The following is a 20,823-nucleotide window of genomic DNA, read 5'->3' on the forward strand; positions in this document are numbered from 1 at the left end:
CACAGCCCCCCACCATTTTGCAAAAGAAAGTCGTGTCTTTCCCCCGCCCTAATCTAGCTGGCTCACTGCTCCAAGTGTAAAAACTTTCAGGGTGGCAAATATGGGGAGAATTCAGAATAACCGTCTGGGGGGACACTTCTTTAATGACAGAGGGACGTCATTTCTTCACATTTCTGTTTGAGGGTACGCTGCAAAAATGGTTTGAAGACGACAGGTACAGAAGAAACAGTGATGTATAATGAAAAAAGCATGGATTTGAGAGATATATTTGGGTTCAAGTTTTGGCCTTATCTCTTGGGCCAAGTTAATTGGCTCCTCTGAACCTAGGTTTCCTCATTATTAAAATGGAGGTAACAAGATTCCCTCAGAGGACTGGCATAAGAATTAAATGACGAGATATGTAAATTGCTGGCACCAGCACTAGTAAATATTAGTGCAATTTCCTACAACCCCAGCACATTGTCTATGTCTGTCAGAGACGGCGTTCTAAACATTAATGCTAGGGCTATATTTTTGAATTACATATTCATGAAGTCTTCTCCTGCATAACAATTAATTTAATAAGGAAAAGAAACTATGAAGAGTTGACCCATGTTTGACATATGGTCGTAATCAAATAAGCATGTTAAAACCAAGTATGTTCTAATACGGACGTGAATAAATCAGTGCTTCAGATAAAGTTCAACACAGAGCTAACATTTTTAGAAATTGTGGAACTGCTTTTTCACCTACCATGTATATGACCGCTTTGGACGATGTCCCTTCTTGGAGCTCTAGGTCCACCCCCTAGACCAGGGCTCCGTCAACCCAACTGCCTGATGGCTCAGTGTCTCTTGCCAGGGACTGTGGACCATTTGTGAGCAAGGAACATGCCATGTTCACCGTGTGGCCCCGGAGCCTAGCCCAATGCACGAACACAGTATGCTCAGTAAGTCATTTATTGAAAAAATGAATAGTTGTAATGCTTGTAGAATGTTTTTTACTGAGTTGTAATTATGCTGTTCAGATGATATTTGGATCTGAAGGGATATTAAGCATATTTCTGAGGTCACAGAGGTGTTGACTTTAGCAAGATGGTCAAGGCTATGTGGTGACAAATTCACTAAATACTTCATTTCTAAGATTTTTACTTATAGATTTTACTTTTTATTTTAGAGAGAGAGAGTAGGGGAGAGGAGCAGAGGGAGAGAGAGGGAGAGAGAGAGAGAGGGAGAGGGAGAGAGGAAGAGAGGAAGAGAGGAAGAGAGGGAGAGAGGGAGAGAGGGAGAGAGGGAGAGAGGGAGAGAGAGAGAATCATAAGCAGGCTCCGTGCTAAGCATGGGGTCATGACCTGAGCTGAACTCAAGAGTCGGATGCACAACCGACTGAGCCCCCAGGCCCCCTTACTTACAGATTTTTAAAAACGTTTTATTGTGGAAAATTTCAAACATATTCAGAAGTACACAGAACAGTGTAATAAACCCCTGTGTACCTATCATCTAGTTTTAAAAATTATCAATTTCTTTCATTTATATCTATTCCCTCTCTCCCACCATCAGATTATTTTGAAGCAAATCCCAGATATCACAGAACTTTATCCATGAAGATTTCAGTGAAATTTTAAAATCTACCCCCCTATTCAAATTTATTTTTATTTATCACATTTATTCAGCACATTTTTATGGACAGGTTTTTAATCTGCAACTCAATTTCTGATTAAAGTTTTCCTTTAATAAATATTTCATTGGTGTTTATTTTTGTCTTTTACCCCAGACTTGCATGAACCATTCCCAGCGTTTCACTGGAAACTGGACACCACTAGAGAGAGCTCAGCAGGGTCCTGGGAAGTATTATCAACCTGAAATCCCAGGTAGGCTGGTAAGGGCTCCTTTGCTCTCAGACATTTGTGCAGCTTACAGAATTGCATCTGACCAAGAGAGAAACGGAAGATTCTAAACAGCTACATATTCCTTCCTGCTGGGTGAAGGGCCCTCTGAGTCCACAGACGTGTTAATGTGGTCATTCGGACTGTAAGAATCTGGCACGTCTGACTATGGCCACAGCCATCTTAGAGGAGTGATTCTTTCTTCTGGCTGCCATGCAGAATCACACGGGGAGACTCTGAAGATAAAGATGCTCAGAGTTAAAACAACCCAACAAGTCTCACAGGAAATTCTGACGTGTAGTCAGAGGGAAGCATCTCTCTTCTCATCCCTCCTCAAGGGATGAGTCCTGGGACCGAGGGCTTTAAAAGTGGGTGTGCAATCTAAGTGCCCTCATGTTGGTTTCTAATATTTTCCAATAAAAGGAACCCGGGCTCCTTGGAGAAATGGCTACTTGTAGGATTAGGGCAAGAAATATACATGATGAGTCTGGAATGTCTGGTAGCACCAGAAAGTACAGAAATGCTCGGAAACAAACACCCACAATGGTAGGAGGGTGTCAAGGTGATGCAGGCACCAGCTGAAAGAGCCGATGGCCAAAGTTGGAACAGTCTGGGCAACAAAGTAAAGTAATCCTGGGTTGTAACCAAAAATATAAAATAAATATGCACATGCCCACACTGACATGAATAGATAATTTAAAAAAATAAATGGGAAGAAGAGACAAATCACTCATGCAGGATTCCAAGTGATTTTGTATAGACTCCACTCCCAAGGGAAGTGGAGCATAATCTTCACTCCTTAACTGTAGGCTGCACATAGTGACTTCCTTTATTTATTTATGTTTTAAAGCCTTGTTTATTTTTGAGAGAGAGAGAGCGTGAGCAGGGGGAGGGAGCTGGCGGGGGGGGCAGAGGATCCGAGGTGGGTTCCGTGCTGACAGCCGGGAGCCCTAGAGCCCGACGCAGGGCTCGAACTCACAAACCATATCATGACCTGATCTGAAGTCGGATGCTCCACTGACTGAGCCACCCAGGTGCCCCCATAGTGACTTCCTTTAAAAGAGGGTAACAATGGAGAAGGGTCAGAGGAGAAGAGTATCAACAGTGGAGAAACCTGACACAAACATTGCAGTGATAAGTCATGTTGATAGCATGTCCCTGTGATATGATATGATGGAAACGGCACTTTATCTCTGCACTCCTCCTCCCCAAACCCATAAAACCCAGTCTAATCATAAGAAAAATATCAGGTCTATCCCCACAGAGGGATTCTACAAAATACTAGTACTTCTCAAAACTGTCAATGTCCTAAAAACAGTCTGAGAAGTTGTCACAGCCAAGAGGAGCTTAGGGAGATGTTCTGAAACAGAAATAATAATGGGGTAAAAACTAAGGAAATCTTGGGGGACCTGGGTGGCTGAGTCAGTTAAATGTCCTACTGTTGATTTTGGCTCAGGTCATGGTCTCACGGTTCGTGCGTTCGAGCCCTGTGTTGATCTCTGTGCTGACAGAATGGAGCCTGCTTGGGATTCTCCCTCTCTTCTCTCTCTGCCCTGCCCCTGCTTGCATGCACACACTCTCTCTCAAAATAAATAAATAAACATTGAAAAAGTTTAAGGAAATCTGAAAAAGCTGTGGACTTCAGCTAATAATAATGTATCCGTATTGGTTCATTAATAGTAACAAATATATCATATTAATGTAAGATGTTAATAAGAGAAAAACTGCGTGTGGGGTCTATGGTAATTCTCTGTACTATCTTTGTGATTTTTCTGTAAGTCTAAAATTGTTCTAATAAAGTTTATTCACACTGATCAGCTTTGGTATTTGAATCAACTGTTCAGCTGGATGAATTGTCTTTTTTAAAAATAGACTTTATTTTTTAGGACAGTTTTTTTTTCCACTTTTATTTATTTATTTATTTATTTATTTATTTATTTATTTATTTTTTTAACTTTTATTTTTTTAAGTAATCTCTACCCCCAATGTGAGGCTTGAACCCACAACCCTGAGATCCAGAGTCACATGCTCTACCAACTAAGCCAGCAGGCACCCCTAGAACAGTTCAGATTGACAGAAAAATTGAGCTGATAGTACAGTTTCCATAATACTACCTTAACCCCCAGTTTTCTCTATTAATCTCTTACATTAGTGTGGCACACTGGTTACAGTGAATGTACCAATATTCACACATTATTATCAACTAAAGTCCACAATCTAAATTAAGGCTCACTCTGTGTTCTACGGTTCTATGGGTTTTGACAAATGTAAAACGTCATGTGTGTACCATTACAGAACCGTACCGCATAATTTTACTGCCCTAAAAAACCTGTGCTTCACCTATTCATCTCGTCTTATGCATTCCCAAGCCCCTGGTAATCACTGATTTGATTTGATTTTGTACTGTCTCTACAGTTTTGCCTCTTCCAGAATGTCATGCAGTTGGAATCATCCAGTATACAGCCTTTTCAGACTGGCTTCTTTCACCTAGTAATATGCATTTAAGGTTCCTCCATGTCCTTTTGTGTCTAGATACCTCATTTCTTTTATTATTGGAGAATACTCCATCGCATGGGTATACCACAGTTTATTTAACCATCCACATACTGAAGGATATCCTGGTTGTTCTCAGGTTTTGGCAATTACAAGTAGACCTGCTATAAACATCCCTGTTTTGTGTGGACATCAATGATCAACTCGTGTTATTTAGAAACATATTGTTTAATCTCCAAATATGTTGGCATTTTACAGGTACCGTAACAGTAACATTGTTACTGATTCCTAGTTTAATTTCATTATGGTCTGGGAGCGTACTTCGCATGATTTCTATTCTTGTAAATTTTTTCAGATGTGTTTTGTGGCCCAGACTGTGGTCTCTCTTGTTAAATGTTCCATGTAAGCTTCAGACGAATGCATATTCTGTTGTTGTTGGATGAACAACATGAATTGGCAGAGATGTCAATTAGATCCAGTTGACTGATAGTGCTTTTCAGTTTAACGATATGCTTAAACTGATTTTCTGCCTGCTGGATCTGTTACTGACAGAGGGGTGTTGAAGTCTCTAAGTATAATAGTGGATATATAATTGTGGGTTTGTCTGTTTCTCCTTGTAGTTCTATTAGGGGTTTTTTGCTGCATGTCTTTTGACTCTCTTCATACACATTAAGGATTGTTGTGTCTTCTTGGAAGACTGATCCCTTTATCATTATGCAATGCCCCTCTTTATCCCTGTGTGAAGGACTGGTATTATTTTTTAAAATATTCAACAAAATTCATCATGAAGGCATCTGGCTTCTTTATGAGCAGATTTAAAAACTACTAATTCAGTTTCTTTACTTGTTATAGGGCTATTCATATTTCTACTTCTTCTTGAGTCTATTTTGGTAATTTGTCTTTCTAGAAATTTGTCCATTTCATCTAAGTTGTCTAACTTGTTGGAATAAAGTCACTTGTGGTATCTCTTTATAGTTCTTTTAACTGCCTTTTCCTTTTTCACTCCTAATTTTGAGTATTTGTTTCTTTTCTCTTAATTTCTTGGTCAGTCTTGCTAAAGGATTGTCAATTTTGTTGATTCTTTCAAAAAACCAACTTTTGATTTCATTAATGAATTTTTTTTCTATCTTCCATTTCATTGATGTCTGCTCTAATCTTTACTCTTTCCTTCCTCTGCTTGCTTTCGATTTAGTTTGCTCTGTTATCTAGTGTCTTAAGGTGGAATTTTAGGTAATGGATTTGAGACCTTTCCTTTTTTTCTGACATGTTTTCCATGATATATTTATAGCCAAAGGTTTCACCCTAAGTACTATGTTAGCTGCATTCCATACATTTTGACATTTTATATTTCATGTTCATTCATTAGATAGATAGATAGATAGATAGATACAGCTTCACACCTAGCATGGAGTCCAATGTGGGGCTTGAACTCACTACCCTGAGATCAAGATCTGAGCTGAGATCAAGAGTCGGATGCTTAACTGACTGGGCCACCCAGGAGCCCCTTTTCCAAAATATTTTAAAATTTCTCTTGTGATTTATTTCTTCTTTGACCCATAAGTTTTTAGTGTGTACTGTTTTTTATCCAAATATTTGAGGTTTCTCATATTTTTTTGCTACTGGGGATCTTAATTCAATGTGTCAGAAAACATACTTGGTATGGTTTCAGTTTTTAAAAATTTATTAAAACTTGTTTTGTGACCCAGCATATGGTTTATAGAGTTGGAAGCATTTTTTAATTTGTTTTATTTTCTATTAAATACTTTTGATTGTGATCTAATTCACATACCATAAAATTCATTCTTTTAAAGTATACAATTCACTGATTTTTAATGTATTCACAAGACCACGTTACTGTCACCACAATCTAATTCCAGAACATTTTTGTCATCCCTAAAAGAAATCTGCACCCATTAGGAGTTACTCTCTTCCTTTTCCCCCATGCCCCAGGCAACAACTAATGTACTTTCTGTTTCTCTGGATTGGCCTATTTGGGACATTTCATATACACAGAACATAAAATATACAGCTTTTCGTATCTGGCATCTTTCACTTGGCATAATGTTTTTAAGGTTCAGCCACACTACAGCATGTTAGTACTTCATTCCTTTTTATGCTGAATAATATTCCATCGTATGGATATACCACATTTTGTTTATCCATTCATCAGCTGGACATTTATGTTGTTTCCACTTTCTGGCTATTATGAATACTACTACGAATGTTTGTGTACAAGTTTTTGTGTGGTGTACATTTTTAAGAAGTATATAATCTCTAGGCCATGAGCTAAGTACCTGTACTCAGGAAACGAGGCTGGAACATGTATATGTGTGCGTATGTGTTTATCTTTCTATGTGTGGGGCCAACTCAAGTTCCTGTATATTTACAAAGAGTCTTTGGGTTTAAGAAGAGGCCAGAAGGGCTGAGTCAACTCTTAATATCTTAGCTCTAGCCTACATGCTTCAACTCCCCCTGGCTACAATGCCTCCCTTCTGTTCAGAACCACAGTGTAAGTGAGCCCTGCTGGGTGGGAAATGAGGCATGATTTCATGGCCAAAGAAGCCAGTGCACAGATACAGAAACAGTATATATTTCTATGATGCTTTTGGGATGAAAGGAAAAGTGATATGTATCGTTTTGTGATTCAAGAAAAGCAATAGTAAAAACCCTGGTCTCAAGTTAGTGGGGGGAAAAAATCATCCATCAACCAATGAATGTGATGATGCCCAAATATTACTTTGGTTAGAAAAATAATCCCACATAAACTCCCACTTTTCCCTCCTTTGGATCCTAAAACTTTCATCGCCACACTGCAGCGCATCTGTGGAGAAAAGCATGTGGCGAGCCAGACAGCTGTTCCCCAGTGTCTTGTAGTTTTATTCCTGGCAGTTGGGCCAGTTTTGGCCTTGCTCTGAGACTGCAATTTCCCATTGCCTATCACTTGGCCCTGAAATGTTGTGAGGATTCATCCTCCCTAATCTTCATTCTAAAAATGAATCTGAACCCTCTTTGTTACCTAAGAAGGGAGAAATAGGTGATGTTTCTTTGCAACTCTGTTATCTCATTCTGGATAAAGACAGTGAAGTGAGTTGGGAATAAATATAGGAAACCAAAAGGTCAAAAAATATTCTCCAAGAATAAGAGGAATCTGATACAAGGTAAGAGACAGATATACGGTACTTGACTAAAAGTCGGCCTGATCAGGCCAAACAGAACGACATGTGACATATTCAGGTATACTTTTGTTAAGACAAGAGATTCTGTACCTGCTTGTTGAAATATCCTCAAAAGGGTAGAGGATCTCTCCATTGTTACAGATTTCACAGATGAACCCCTTCTGGCTACAAAGACTGCAGCTGTACACGTGTGAGGTGGCAAATTTAATGACCTTGCCCAAGAATGGAGCCAGCTTCCCCTCTATCACCTGCAGAAAGAGAAATGGGACAGGGAAGCAAATTCATTGAGAACAGAAGTCTTGCAGACGCAGGAGGACTGGAATTCCTTTCCTTTACACAACAGGAAAACCTCTAATTATAATTTCTCAGCAACGCTGAGAAAGAAAAGACGTAGTATTTTCACTCCAAAAGAGCTCTCTGGTTTAAACCACTGGAGGTTGGAAAATGAAGATGTTGAAACTTCTTTTGTATTCCTCTTTCTTTGTAGTGTGATACAGGGAGTTGAGGACCAACAAATGGGGAACTCTACTTTCGTAGACCAGCATACCGTTATGGTGTGGCCTAAGTATGGTGTGTTTCCCAAAATAGGACACATACAAGGTAAATATTAATGTCGAATGTTGTGCTGTAAATTCAGTAATCCCTTTCCTCTGATGAGTTAATAGGATAGCTTTTTCACCGTCTCCCCAACAACATGTAACAAATGTGGAAAAATAGGTTTCTTTTGCTGCTGATAAGTATGTTAATATAAAGAGGTTGCAACTTGACCGTCTGAGGGCCACATTCAGCCTGAGGATTTTTTTTTTTTTTAATCTCTCAGTGTTTTAAAAAGTGAGCCAATTTAATAATTGGGAGATTTCACATAAATACCCATATTCTTGGCTTCTTTTGAAAAATCATTAGATAGAGCAAAACTAGGCCTGAATTCCAACATGATGATAATTCTGGCTGTGAGTAGGGGCCGTCTGCTCCTACTGAGGCACGTGCTCTGCAGCGGACAGTTGTCCCCGCCAGGCCCTACTGTCTTGTATCTGCCTACCTCCCACTGTTACCTCACCGGTTAGCCTGCAAACATCCATGAGTCTGGAACCAATGTTAGTCAGCTCTCGTTGAACTAATACTGCATGAGCTTCAAAGACTTCAGCAGGTCAATACTAACAAGAAAAACATCTGCCTTTACTTCTCTCTCATTAATGCACCTACATATACATGCTGATTTTGATATAAGAAAAGAATGAACATTAAAGTTAGTTTGGAAGTAGCTGGAAATAACTGGTAGTAGCTGGATCCTTTCAAATAAATACAGAGTTAAAATGACAATTTTACATAAAAATAACATCTGAGGGAAATGTAGTAAGTCATACCTAAAGAGAAATTACAATGTCAAGGTGAATAAATAGCAGTAACTGATAAAAATAAAAGACTGCAAGGAATCTAATAATGCATTTTGCAAAAAATGAAGCTCTACCTAATACTGGAGATAAAAAACTCAAAGTGGTTTTTAAACATCATGGAATAATCTCATGTTTTAAAAATGAATATAACAGTAGTTAACTCTAAGGAAGGGAACAAGTTGGAAAAGCAAGTCTTTCATTTTGTATATATGTAGTTCTTTTTATAAGAAACAATGTATACTATTTTTGTATTATGATGCAGAAAGTGAACAGAAAAATAAAGTTCACTGCTTTATAAGAGTGGATTTTTTTAATAAAGGGGGTAGAAATTATGCTGGCTGTTTTTTGAGTTAAGCAGGTACATTTCCACCATTCTTTAACTTACTCTACTCTCCATTTCCTTTAGAAGCCATAGATAGACCTCCTTTTATTTATGTTTTCTCAAGGACCATTAACTTCGATAAACCCCAGTAACAGGTACTCCTAATACCAACACACGATACATACTTTCTAAGAAACAACAACTACCAAATCTTATATCAAACACTTTCCAATGTGTCACAGGGTTAGCTCTAAATTGTGGTAACAATAGTGCAGCTGAGTTTGGTTTTACTTATGTTACTCTTTCCTAAACAAATTAAGGTTAGTGACACATTCAGAGAGATGTTCTAACAAGATATAGTCCGTTTAGGGGGGAAATAGCAGTATATAGAAGAGCCTGGAAACCAGGTGAGTAAAGGTTGTTTGAAGGGACAGACGGTGAGAAGGGAAGATATGGAGCAAGACATGAAAGGAGGATCTAAAGGAGAAGACTGGGCATCTCGTGCATAAAGCTTTTTTTTTTTTTTTTTTTTTCTTTTAGAAAACTTCCTTGAGACAAAGGGTATGAACATTTTGCATTTTGAAGGCTTCTGAAATACTTCAACAAACTTATACTGTCAGAAACGTATATTTATTCCTACATGTGGACTTTAATAAACTTTAAAAATTAATTTGAGGATCGGTATCTTTATAATATTTATTCTCCCTATCAAAGAACCTTGTCTATATCTCTATTTTATTAAATCTTCATTTGTTATTGCCTAATAAAATTTTCTGGGTTTTTTTCCCCCCAGTTTAAGCTACTCACACTACTATTTAGATTATCTCAAGGTTAAACTTTTGTATAATATGCTTTCTTATTAGCTACTGCTTATATATTAGAATATACCGACATTGGGATATCTTACATATAACTATATTATTGAATTTTCATGAATGCAAATCTTTTTTAGGTAATTTCTTGGGGTTTTCTGAAAGTGATAACTTGGTCCCTTCCTTTCTAATATTGTACCTCTTATGTTTCATGCCTTACTTTATCATTCAGTGATCCTAATTTTAAGTAATAATGGTGTTAGTGGATATTCTTGGTATTTCGATGAGAATCACACTGGAAATTATAGAATCTATAGTGAGTGGCTCATTTTCTCCATCAAACACATATATTGTCATTCACCATATTTATTCACTCCCTCTTTTTTTTTTTTTTAAATTTTTTTTTTTTCAACGTTTTTTTTTTTTTATTTATTTTTGGGACAGAGAGAGACAGAGCATGAACGGGGTGGGGGCAGAGAGAGAGGGAGACACAGAATCGGAAGCAGGCTCCAGGCTCTGAGCCATCAGCCCAGAGCCTGACGCGGGGCTCGAACTCACGGACCGCGAGATCGTGACCTGGCTGAAGTCGGACGCTTAACCGACTGCGCCACCCAGGCGCCCCTCCCTCTTTTTTTAAATAGCAGCTTTATTGAGATGTAATTCACACGCCATGTAATTCACCTATTTAAAGTCTACAATTAAGTGTTTTTTAGTATAGTTACAGATGTGCACCATCATCACAGTCAATTTTAGAACATTTCATCAAGTCTTCCAAAAAAACCTGTACCCGTTAGAAGTTACTCCCATTTGCCCCCTAACCTATCCCTTCTCCCCTAAGCTCTAGGCAACCAATAATCTACTTTTTCTTCTATAGATTTACCTATGTTGGCCATTTCATATCAATAGAATCATACAATATATGGCCTTTTGTGGCTGGCTTCTTTCATTCAGCATAGTGTTTTCAAGGTTCATGTTGATTCTTTTTTGAATATCTCTGGTGTAAGTCCCTTTTTCCTGTCTTCCCCAGCCTATTATCACTCTTCTCTAGACTGATGAAATAATCTTCTAGTTTTATTTCTGGATGCCAGCCTTTTCCCTTTGGTCCATCCAGTGTATATACTAATCAGTTTTGGACATCGCTTTTATCAAGTATCATCTCTTCTTTCAAATCTTGGTGAATTCTTATTTTATCATTAAGAAAATCTCTTCACTCATTCATTTCATAAAATGATATTGAGTTACTGTGCCCAGGCACTCAATACAAGAATGAACTGGACGGGATTGGAGCTTACATTTTTGCTTGGTGTGCAAGGGTCTCCATAAGCTGATTCCATCCATACTATTTATCTAAGCTCAGTTTCCATTTTTTACTGTATATCTCCTGTTGTGAGAAAACTTTTCCCTGTGTAGAATGTGCTTACATTTGCTCTTGGGCCCTCACCCTTGTCATTTCCTCTATCTTAAGTTTCACTTCTTAACACTTATTTAAATTTCACCTAGGCTTCATAGCTCAGATCTAGTCAGCTTGATGTGGAAAGCCATCTTTGGCTACCTCAGCTGTTATGAATGTCTTGTGCTTTGTATAATTTACTTTTACATCATATAATTTAATACAGAACTTGATGCTGTTTTGTACTCTTTACTATTGTTTAACATGTGATTGTTTTGCTTATCCAACTAGATTGAACGTATAAAAATGGTGATACTACCTATAAAATGGTGATTTTATATGGAGAAATCTGAGAATGTCAATTGCTGGAAGGCAAAGACTGAGTCTCATACTTGTCTTAAATGTCCCCTCTCTGCCAGGGACGTAAGCTCTTGTTGACTGACCAGGGAGGTGTTCCTGTTTTCCCTCCTTGGCAGCAGCAGCAGTCACATTTCAGGGCTGTCTTTGTGTCACAAACATTTTCAGTCATTCTGCTGTGTGATTTAGGGAGGAGCACAAAGAGTGCGTGGACCTGGTGGTTGCTCAGCTGTTCAGGAACTTTTTTGGCTTCTTTACACTTGATTAATTACTCTTCCTATGTGTTAGCTTAGGTTCATGGCCACGTTCCAAAGAGCTGAAGATGCTGAAAGTTTCTCCTCCAGGACAGTGAGGTAATAGTCTATACATTTATTTTTGAATTTTTTAATATTACAGAAAGGAAAACTTCATACTTACAGTTTGCCAGAGGTACAGATATATGTAGGAGGTTTAAGTCTTGTCTTTGAATACAACTACTAGCAACACTGGGAACAGAATCTAGCTATTAGGGCTTCTGGTCTAGAGGTCTTATTACTATAACGAAGTAGATTCCAGGTGTGAAATCTCCTAGGGTTCTTTTTAAAAACCAGATCTATCTTTGTTTTGAACAACTGTGTAAAAAGAAACCAAATGTCCTGCCTCTACCATCTCCTCCTGCCCCCAAGAGTCTTGCAACTTTCACTCCCAATTCCTAGCCATCTTGGTGGGGGCTTAAGGCTAGGGACATATTCCATAAACACCATGAAGATAGTGGCACCAAAGAAGACCAAAGCCCAAGCAGCCACTATCTTCAGGTTCCAACTGAGAACAAAGTAGAAAAGAGCTGTCAGGATACCAATGGACCTGGAAAATGACTATGGGCAGGAAAAAGTCAAATGTCCAACAAGCCAATAGGTGGCCAACAAGTGCACAACCTGAGAGAAGTCTTCTGTGTCAACCCTAAGTTGGAGTACCTCCCTAGGCAGTATTACTGCCCAGAGTAACAACAGTCTTCGATAGGGTCCAGCATGAGGAAAAGTTCCACTAACTGCGTTATTTAGATTAGAGTCGATCCAGGAGATTCTGATATCACTGAGAGCAAGCCAGGACCAACCAGGACAAAGTAAATCACAAAAGTGCATCCTTAATAAAACTGGTCCAAGCTTGTTTTTAAAAAATCTATCATTTTTGCTTCTTGTCGACTTGACTATTTTTCTGGCGTGTAGGAGTTGATTCATCAGTCTCCCAGAGAGATTGACATTACAGAGTTTTCCATATTCCCTCAGAACTTAGTTGTTTCTGGGTAAGGGGAAGCAGCAAGGCAGAGCACAAATTCTACTTCATCTGCCTTCCAGCCATGAGACCAAATTTGGCAAGTTACTTAACCTCTTTGAGCCTTAGTTCCTCAACCTAAAAATCAGGATAATGTCTACCTTGCAGGGTTGAAGGAAGGATCAGATTTAATATAATGAAAGTACTGGGCATAATGTCTAACTTAGAGCAAGTAATCAATAAATCATAGCTTATTATTAGCTTATCTTAATCAAAACAGAAACTTTATATGATTTAGATTCATTCTTTATTTCAAACACTTGTGACTTATAGCAAGGGGGAGAAAAAAAGGTCTTTCTTTTAATGTTTATTTATTTTTAAGAGAGAGAGAGAGAGAGGGAGAGAGAGCATGAGAGGGGGGATGGGTAGAGAGAGAGGGGGGGACAGAGGATCCCATCCTCACTGACAGCAGTGAGCCTGATGTGGGGCTTGAACTCATGAACTGTGAGATTATGACCTGAGCTAAAGTAGAACGCTCAACTGACTAAGCCACCAGGCACCCCAAAAAGGTTTTTTTTTTACATGTCATTTTTACTTATTTTATTTTATTTACTTTTAATGTTTACTTATTTGTGGGAGAGAGAGAGAGAGAGAGAGAGAGAGAAAGACAGAGCACAACCAGGGTAGGGGAAGAGAGAGACAATCACAGAACCCAAAGCAGGCTCCAGGCTCTGAGCTGTCAGCACAGAGACCAACGCGGGGCTCAAACTCATGAGCTGCGAGATCATGACCTGAGCCGAAGTCAGCCACTCAACCAACTGAGCCACCCAGGTGCCCCTACATGTCATTTTTAAAAGGCATCAGACTGTCTTTCTGTTTGGATAGGATCAGTTGAGATTAATGTAAAGTGTATAGATCCATTCGGTTCAACACTGCTATTAATGAGAGAACAGAGCTCATACGACAGACAGGCAGCCCGAATGCTGGGGAAAGACATGTAACACACCTCAAGCTTGATTTGAATCACTCATATAATACTTTAGCAACACTTGGAAATTGTCTTTCTTAATCTTTTCATTCTTGTAATTAAATTGGTCACAAGTTAATAGAACTTCATCACAATCCATCAAAAGTCACAAGGCCATTCCATGTTTAGCAGAACAAGGCTACTGGTTTTAGTTAACCAGGTGGTCATTTAGATAAGTCACGAGTGAAGGTGAAATAGATCTCTGACATGAGGTTTGGTTATCCCTCCACTTATCGTCCCCAAAGTGCCAGCCTATGTGGATAAAATTATGACAAAGTAATTAGCAGAAAACATATGTAGCTCTTCCCCCCTTTCCCACCCCCCACACTCAACCTCCTTCACCTTGTCCATGCCAAACTGCCCTATCTCCTTGAGAAAAGGCAGATGTCCAAAATAGTGAAAAGGAGTTTGCTTCTGTTTTCCATTAAACTTAATTTCTTGTACTAAGGAACGTACTAGTCTGATCTACCTAGTTGGAGACTGTGCATATGTGATTATTTCAGAGTTTTTTAAGGGTCAGGTAGTCAAAGAATACACACTTTCATTTGTAATTTAAAACTATGCGTCCTCTCATCACACGGGAGGATAAGGGCAAAATCAACACCAAGCTGGTATCTTCTTCCCTGTTTTGCTATTTTTTTTTTTTTTTTTTTTTTTACTTTTGCAATCTTTCTACAAATTCTTTTCACTCATCATTTCAGGTAGTTCTAAAACTCCAGGAGCCGCCAAATAGCACTTTTCATGATCCAGCTGGCTGACAAATATACCAAATCTGCTTATCCGTCTTGTGTGACTGCAGCCCACGAAAGCTGCCTGGTTGAACTTCCAGTTCAGGGATACACACGTTTCCCCCCCTTTCTATTCTGGTCAAGATGGTCAGCATTGGAATTTGAGGCCTATGGCTTTCTTGCAGACTAAGACAACAGTCTTTATTTGATTTACTTTCTTGCAGACCAATCAAAAATTACAATTAAGTTAAAAAATAACCTAGTGCTGCCTTCTCCAAACCACAGTTTCAGAAACAGCTGCTTATTACTCATGTGTGGCACCAGGAAATTGCAGTGTCATGTTCAAGGTCTGTGGCCAATAGAGATCTGTGGGATTGGGAAAAGGGCACAAATGATTCTTTTGTGTCCGTTGCCTTCACTCCCTTGGCACCACCACAACATTCAAGATCTACGGGGGGAGAGGGACAGACCACTAGTGACTTGGACAAGAAAAAAGAAAAAACTCTTTCTCATTGAATCTCTTCATGCACTGGCTAATTCCTACCCCCTGATTTGTCCAGTTACCTTGCATCTCAATACAGGCATTCCTCAGCCATTGTGTAACATCTAGACTCGGGACAACTGTTGGGAATACTGTGATGAAGAGGCCTGTTGCACTTGACAAACGGCCCCTCCTTAAAAGTCTAACCCAAAGACCCCATTCATGGTAAACAAAGCCACCTGCCACTCACCAGTGGTAACAAGCTCGCTTGATGAGATGAAAGAATCAAAACTGTCACACGTTGTAAAATGATTTCAAATATAATTTAGTTGGCATTTGCTTGGCCAGAGGACCATGAGAGAGGTTGTGCTCACTATATTTTCTCTGAGTGCCATTTGTCGGCGTTAACAGGTGGGTACGGTGAAGTCCAGTGATCTCGGCCAGGTGAGTTTGTGAAGAGCTAGGAAAAAGCAGTCTGTAGATTCTTCCCGGGCTGGAAAACCCTAGCACACAGAATATTCTGAATTTTCATTCAATTCTAAATTTTACTATTCTTAATTGTAAGTCTTTAAAAATAAAAAATAAAAAGAATGCCACTGTATTATTTTTCTTAAAAATAGAAAATAACTAGGGGAGCCCGGCTGGCTCAGTCGGCAGAGCACGTGACTCTTGATCTCAGGGTGGTGAGTTCACCCACATAGGGCTCAGAACTTAAAAAGGAGGGGGGATAACTAGTAAAGGGGATTTTCATATTTCAAAAAGTTTGTTAAAATGCCATTTCCCCATTGCTAACCTTTGAGCCCCTTATTATGGCTCAGTCCTGGGTTGTTTGTATATAAACAGAAAACTTCTCTAATTAGCTGCTCTTCACCCCTCTCACAGGACTGAAACTTTGGTTAATGAAGCACTTCCCTGAGGGTGGATTATGATGTCACCAATTAGCTCTTATCTGAGCCTCTCCCAAAGGTGACAATTTCTACTTAGACTTTGTAAACTATGTGATAATTTAATCTGGGTTGATGTAATTGGGTAGATTTGTGAGTGGTCATCATTTCTATCAGATCACATTTTGCTTCCTGCTGGAAACAGCCTCAGGGAATAAAAGAAAAAATTTTTTCAATTTCAATTGTCTTCAATGGGTGAATAACAGATGAACCCAAGAACACAAATTTCTTATTCAGAAAAATATCTGGGGTGGGGCCTACTTCAGACAGGTTTTCCGCACTAGGTAAAGTGCCTCCAGGGGTGTGGCCTCATCAGGCCACAACCTCAAGGAACTCCAGTGGAAACATTTACAAAGGGTGAGTACAATTATGGGGTCCACATGTTGTGAGCCCCCCAAACAGGCCATACAGTCTGATAGAGGTACACATGTATTTATGAGGAAAATAATTAAAATAGTTTAAATGGAAACAAGTCCAGAAAATTCTCATGGTATGGTCAGCAGAATTTTACTTCTCTGTTGAGTTTATTAGTTATATGTCTGAAATTAATTATATTTAGATCTCTATTGTTCATTTTGGCTCTAGTTAAGATAATACTGACTCACTGAGTAGTAAATAAGGAAAGGCCCTAAGTGATCTTTTAAACTCAGCTTCCTTAATATATGAGAAAACTGAGGTCTAGAGGTGATGTGTGCTGCCCAAGATCACTTGGCCAGCTGGTGACAGACCCAGACTCCCCCTCTTATGCACATTTCACTACTCTAGGAAGGAGCCTTTCTAAGGATATCTTAGGTCAGAGTGCAGCCTCTGGGTTTGGCTCAGCCTGAGAATTCTGAGGTCTCTGGATGCCTACTGACCCGCCATGTAGAAATGGATTTCTAAACTGATTTGGTTCCCGCACGGAAACAAGACGCACAGCCTGCATTGGTCCAGGCTTATCGCCATGATTTCCATCTGAACTGGACCTGCTGTGCCTTACAGATTTTTTTTGTCCAACACATTTACTCCTTGTATGAAACTTCCCTTAAATGGTCACATCTTGTGTTGTTTTCTGAATATGGAACATGATTTTAAATATTATATTATTATCAGTTGAACTGGGAAATTCATCAGTTAAAGTAATCACCAAATTCTGTGACAAAAATGGACTTACCATCAACTTAAACCCTAGCCTATTTACCAAAACTAGAGATGTAACTTCTTAAAAGGAGTGGCAACTACAGCTGGGGAGAGCAAAGCAAAATAGAACAACTCCCTCTACGCATGTGATGTGGGAGGAATTAAAGAAGTATGGCTTTTCAGAGAGGGCTTGAGTAGAGACCACTATAAAACATCTTAACAGGAAACAACAAAAGACTCCACATTTGAAGAGATACGGAAATACAGGAGAAATCAAGGCAATATTAGCTGATCATGTAAGGACAGGAGACACATAACAGGCAGAAAGTGAAGAAGGGAAGGAGAAGTAGGGAAAGGATGGAAACAAAAAAGAAAAAAAAGTTAAGAAAATAGAAAAGGTCAATTCAAATGCTCACAAAGAGAAACAAAGGACAGGGCTGACCAACAGCAGATAAAGGAGTGACACTTCTTGGCTTCTATTCCCAGTTATGTCCCCGGTAAGCTGTGCAACCTTTTTTATAAGTCACTTCACTTCTCCGTGCCTCAGTTTCCTTATCTACAGAATAAAGGGACTGTACTAAGTCGTTCAAAACTACAGGATCAATAAGGATCCCTCTCAGTTTGAAGATTCTATGATTTTGTGATTAACCAACAGGGAAGACATCAAAAGAAGCTTGTTGAATACCCCCAGGAATGTAGAAAGGGAATATCTGGGGAGATAGATAAAAGGTGAGTTTAACCAGACTAATTAGAAGATACCCAAGGAAATTTTCAAAAGAAGTGAAATAATGTCACCAGCTTTTTATTCCTCTGCTTGCTGAGTGCCATTCAAAGAGGGAGTTAATGCTTTTTAGGAATCATCCCTCACAGGTGTGCAACCAGATATCGGTTTTCCTGAAGACGTCTGCAAATCCCTTCCTGTCGTCAATGCATTTAATTAGTTAAAAGTTTAGATAGCACTTAGGGATGGAAAGCACAATATAAGTGCTCAACATTATTATTACTTCACAGCTTTTATGAGACCAGCAGTGCCTAAGATTAAATGAAAAACCAAAATGGGTTTCTGGCTAGAAGGTTCTGATCTAATAAATTGCTAGGTTACTGATGTGAGGAAAAACAAACCCTGCACATAAACTGGAATAGGTGCTCTTTATTAGCTTGCATGCCATTGTCTTAAGACAACTGGTAATTTTTATTCCTCACCTCAAGGCGTCAACAAATAGTAAACCACCACTCACCGCACAGTACTGATTATGATTTCATACATCCTGTTTTTCAAGAATATTATCTACTGTGTTTGTGGTGTCTGTATGCTGGGCATCTATAAATGCACGATATGGGTTCAAATGTGTATGGGAACTTACTATACAGTAAAAGAGGGTAAAGATAAATTATTTAATAAATGATGCTGTGGCAACTGGTGAGACATTGTGGAAAAAATAAAACTGAATCTCTAACTCATTCCATAAGAAAATGTAATTGCAGATAAATTGAAGATTTAACTATGAAAAGAAAACCATAAAAGTATTTTAAAACTACAAAAAAATATTAGAGAAAAATGTTAGCAAAATATTTACATGGGGCAAATATTTTATAATCTTAGAAGCCATAAGAGAGTGATAAATGTGAACATGTAAAATTAAAATATTAGTAAAATACAAAATACCACTTACAAAATGACATGACAAAAACAAACTGGGAAAAAAACAGCTCCCATTTATATAAAAAAGTGCCAATTTCCTTAATAAATAAAGAGCTCTTTCAAATTAATAACAAAAAGACCAACAACGTAATTTAAATAGAGGTTCATGAAATAAATAGGCAATGAACACAAACTACAAATGGCAAACAACATAAAAAAGATGCTCAATCTTAATTACAATGGAAAAATATACAAATTAAAGTAATAGTGTGAAGCTACTTTTTATTGCTCAGATCGGCTAGGATTAAAAATATTATTAAGTGGCGCCTGGTTGGCTCAGTCAGTTAGGCGGCTGACTCTTCATTTGGGCTCAAGTCATGATCTCACCATTCGGGAGTTCGAACCTCACATCGGGCTCTGTGCTCACAGTGCAAGCCTGCTTTGGATCCTCTGTCTCCCTCTCTCTGCCCCTCCTCCACTTGCACATGTATGCTCTCTCTCTCTCTCTCTCTCAAAAATAAATAAATGTTAAAAAAATTAACGTTTAATTAATTTAACGTGGGTGTAGGAAAACAGGCACTCTCAAGATACTGAATGGAAGTATAAACTGGTTCCACCTTTTCAGAAGGCAAGTGGCAATACTTGTGAAACTACAAAGCACACACACCCTTTGACCCGGCTGTCCCACATTAACTCATTTACACTACATAGCCACACAAGTGCTCAGAGAAATAAACGAGGGTGTTTGCTGCAGTATTGGTTCTAATAGAGAATGCACTGGTTAAAAATTAAGGTAACTAGACTATGCATATAGCTGATAAAAGAATGAGGTAAACCTTTGTGTGTACTAAATGTGCACGTATGTCCAGATGTCCACAGAACACTATTAAGTGAAAAAGGCAAGATGCAGAAAGGTAGTATTGCTTGATCCCATTTGCAAAAAAAAGTTAACGTTTGTAAATGAGTAGAGATATCTAGAAGGAGACAGACTGGCTATAGTTAACAAAAGCTATCTCTGCAGAATGGTATGTCAGGGGAGAGAAGGGCAGACTTTAAAAATAGAATTCTGTAATGAAATATCAGAAAAAGAAATTAAGGAAACAATTCCATTTACAATTGCATCAAAATGAATAAAATACCTAGGAATAAATTTAACCAAGGAGGTGAAAGACCTGCACACTGAAAACTATAAGACACTGATGAAAGGAACTGAAGATGAAACACATAAATGGAAAGATTTTTGTGCTTATGGATTGGAAGAAATTAGTATTTTTTAAAATTATTTTTTTAATGTTGATTTTTGAGAGAGAGACAAGAGTGTGAGCAGGGGAGGGGAGAGAGAGAGAGAGAGAGAGAGAGAGAGAGAATCTGAAATAAGCTCCAGACTCTGAGCTGTCAGCACAGAACCCAACCAACCCGGGCTCAAACTCGGGAACAGCAAGATCATAACCTGAGCTTAACCGACTGAGCCACCCAGGTGCCCCAGTATTTTCTTTTAAAGTTTACTTATTTATTTTTGAGAGAGAGAGAGAGAGAATATCCCAAGCAGGTTCCGTCTTGTCAGCACAGAGCTGGAGGCAGGGCTTGAACTCATAAATAGCGAGTCAGACGGTTAACCAACTGAACCACCCAGGCTCCCCTGGAAGAATTAGTATTGTTAAAATGCCCATACTATCCAAAGAAATCTACAGATTCAGTGGAATCCATACCAAAATTCCAATGGCAGTTTTCATAGAAATAGAACAAAAAATCCTAAAATTTGTAGGGAACCACAAAAGACACCAAATTGCCAAAGCAATCTTGAGAATGAAGAACAAAGCTGG

The 20,823-nt window shown here is 38.7% G+C and overlaps 1 protein-coding gene and 1 long non-coding RNA gene across 16 annotated transcripts in view; one reads left to right on the forward strand and one right to left on the reverse strand.

Annotated features, from left to right (window-relative positions):
- PLEKHM3 (pleckstrin homology domain containing M3) overlaps positions 1–20,823 on the reverse strand; it is a 195,500-nt gene that overhangs the window by 24,981 nt on the left and 149,696 nt on the right. For 8 of the 15 annotated variants that reach the window (XM_007089934.3, XM_007089935.3, XM_042995200.1 and 5 more), the window contains one exon: positions 7,624–7,781. The exons of 1 other annotated variant lie outside the window; for it this stretch is intronic. In XM_007089934.3, the coding sequence (XP_007089996.1) occupies positions 7,624–7,781 (158 nt within the window). Of the gene's footprint in view, positions 1–1,380; positions 2,101–5,543; positions 5,758–7,606; positions 7,782–14,720; positions 15,799–20,823 lie in introns of those variants that run through there. 6 more of the 15 variants (XM_042995202.1, XM_042995203.1, XR_006220911.1 and 3 more) reach the window with 6 other exon arrangements.
- Positions 547–9,099, forward strand: LOC107180350. The gene is made up of 3 exons (XR_001511121.2): positions 547–928; positions 1,753–1,849; positions 8,021–9,099. It is a non-coding gene; the product is annotated as an uncharacterized LOC107180350 (long non-coding RNA).

This window comes from Panthera tigris, chromosome C1 (genome assembly GCF_018350195.1).
Source record: "Panthera tigris isolate Pti1 chromosome C1, P.tigris_Pti1_mat1.1, whole genome shotgun sequence".
NCBI classification, from domain to species: Eukaryota; Metazoa; Chordata; class Mammalia; order Carnivora; family Felidae; genus Panthera; species Panthera tigris.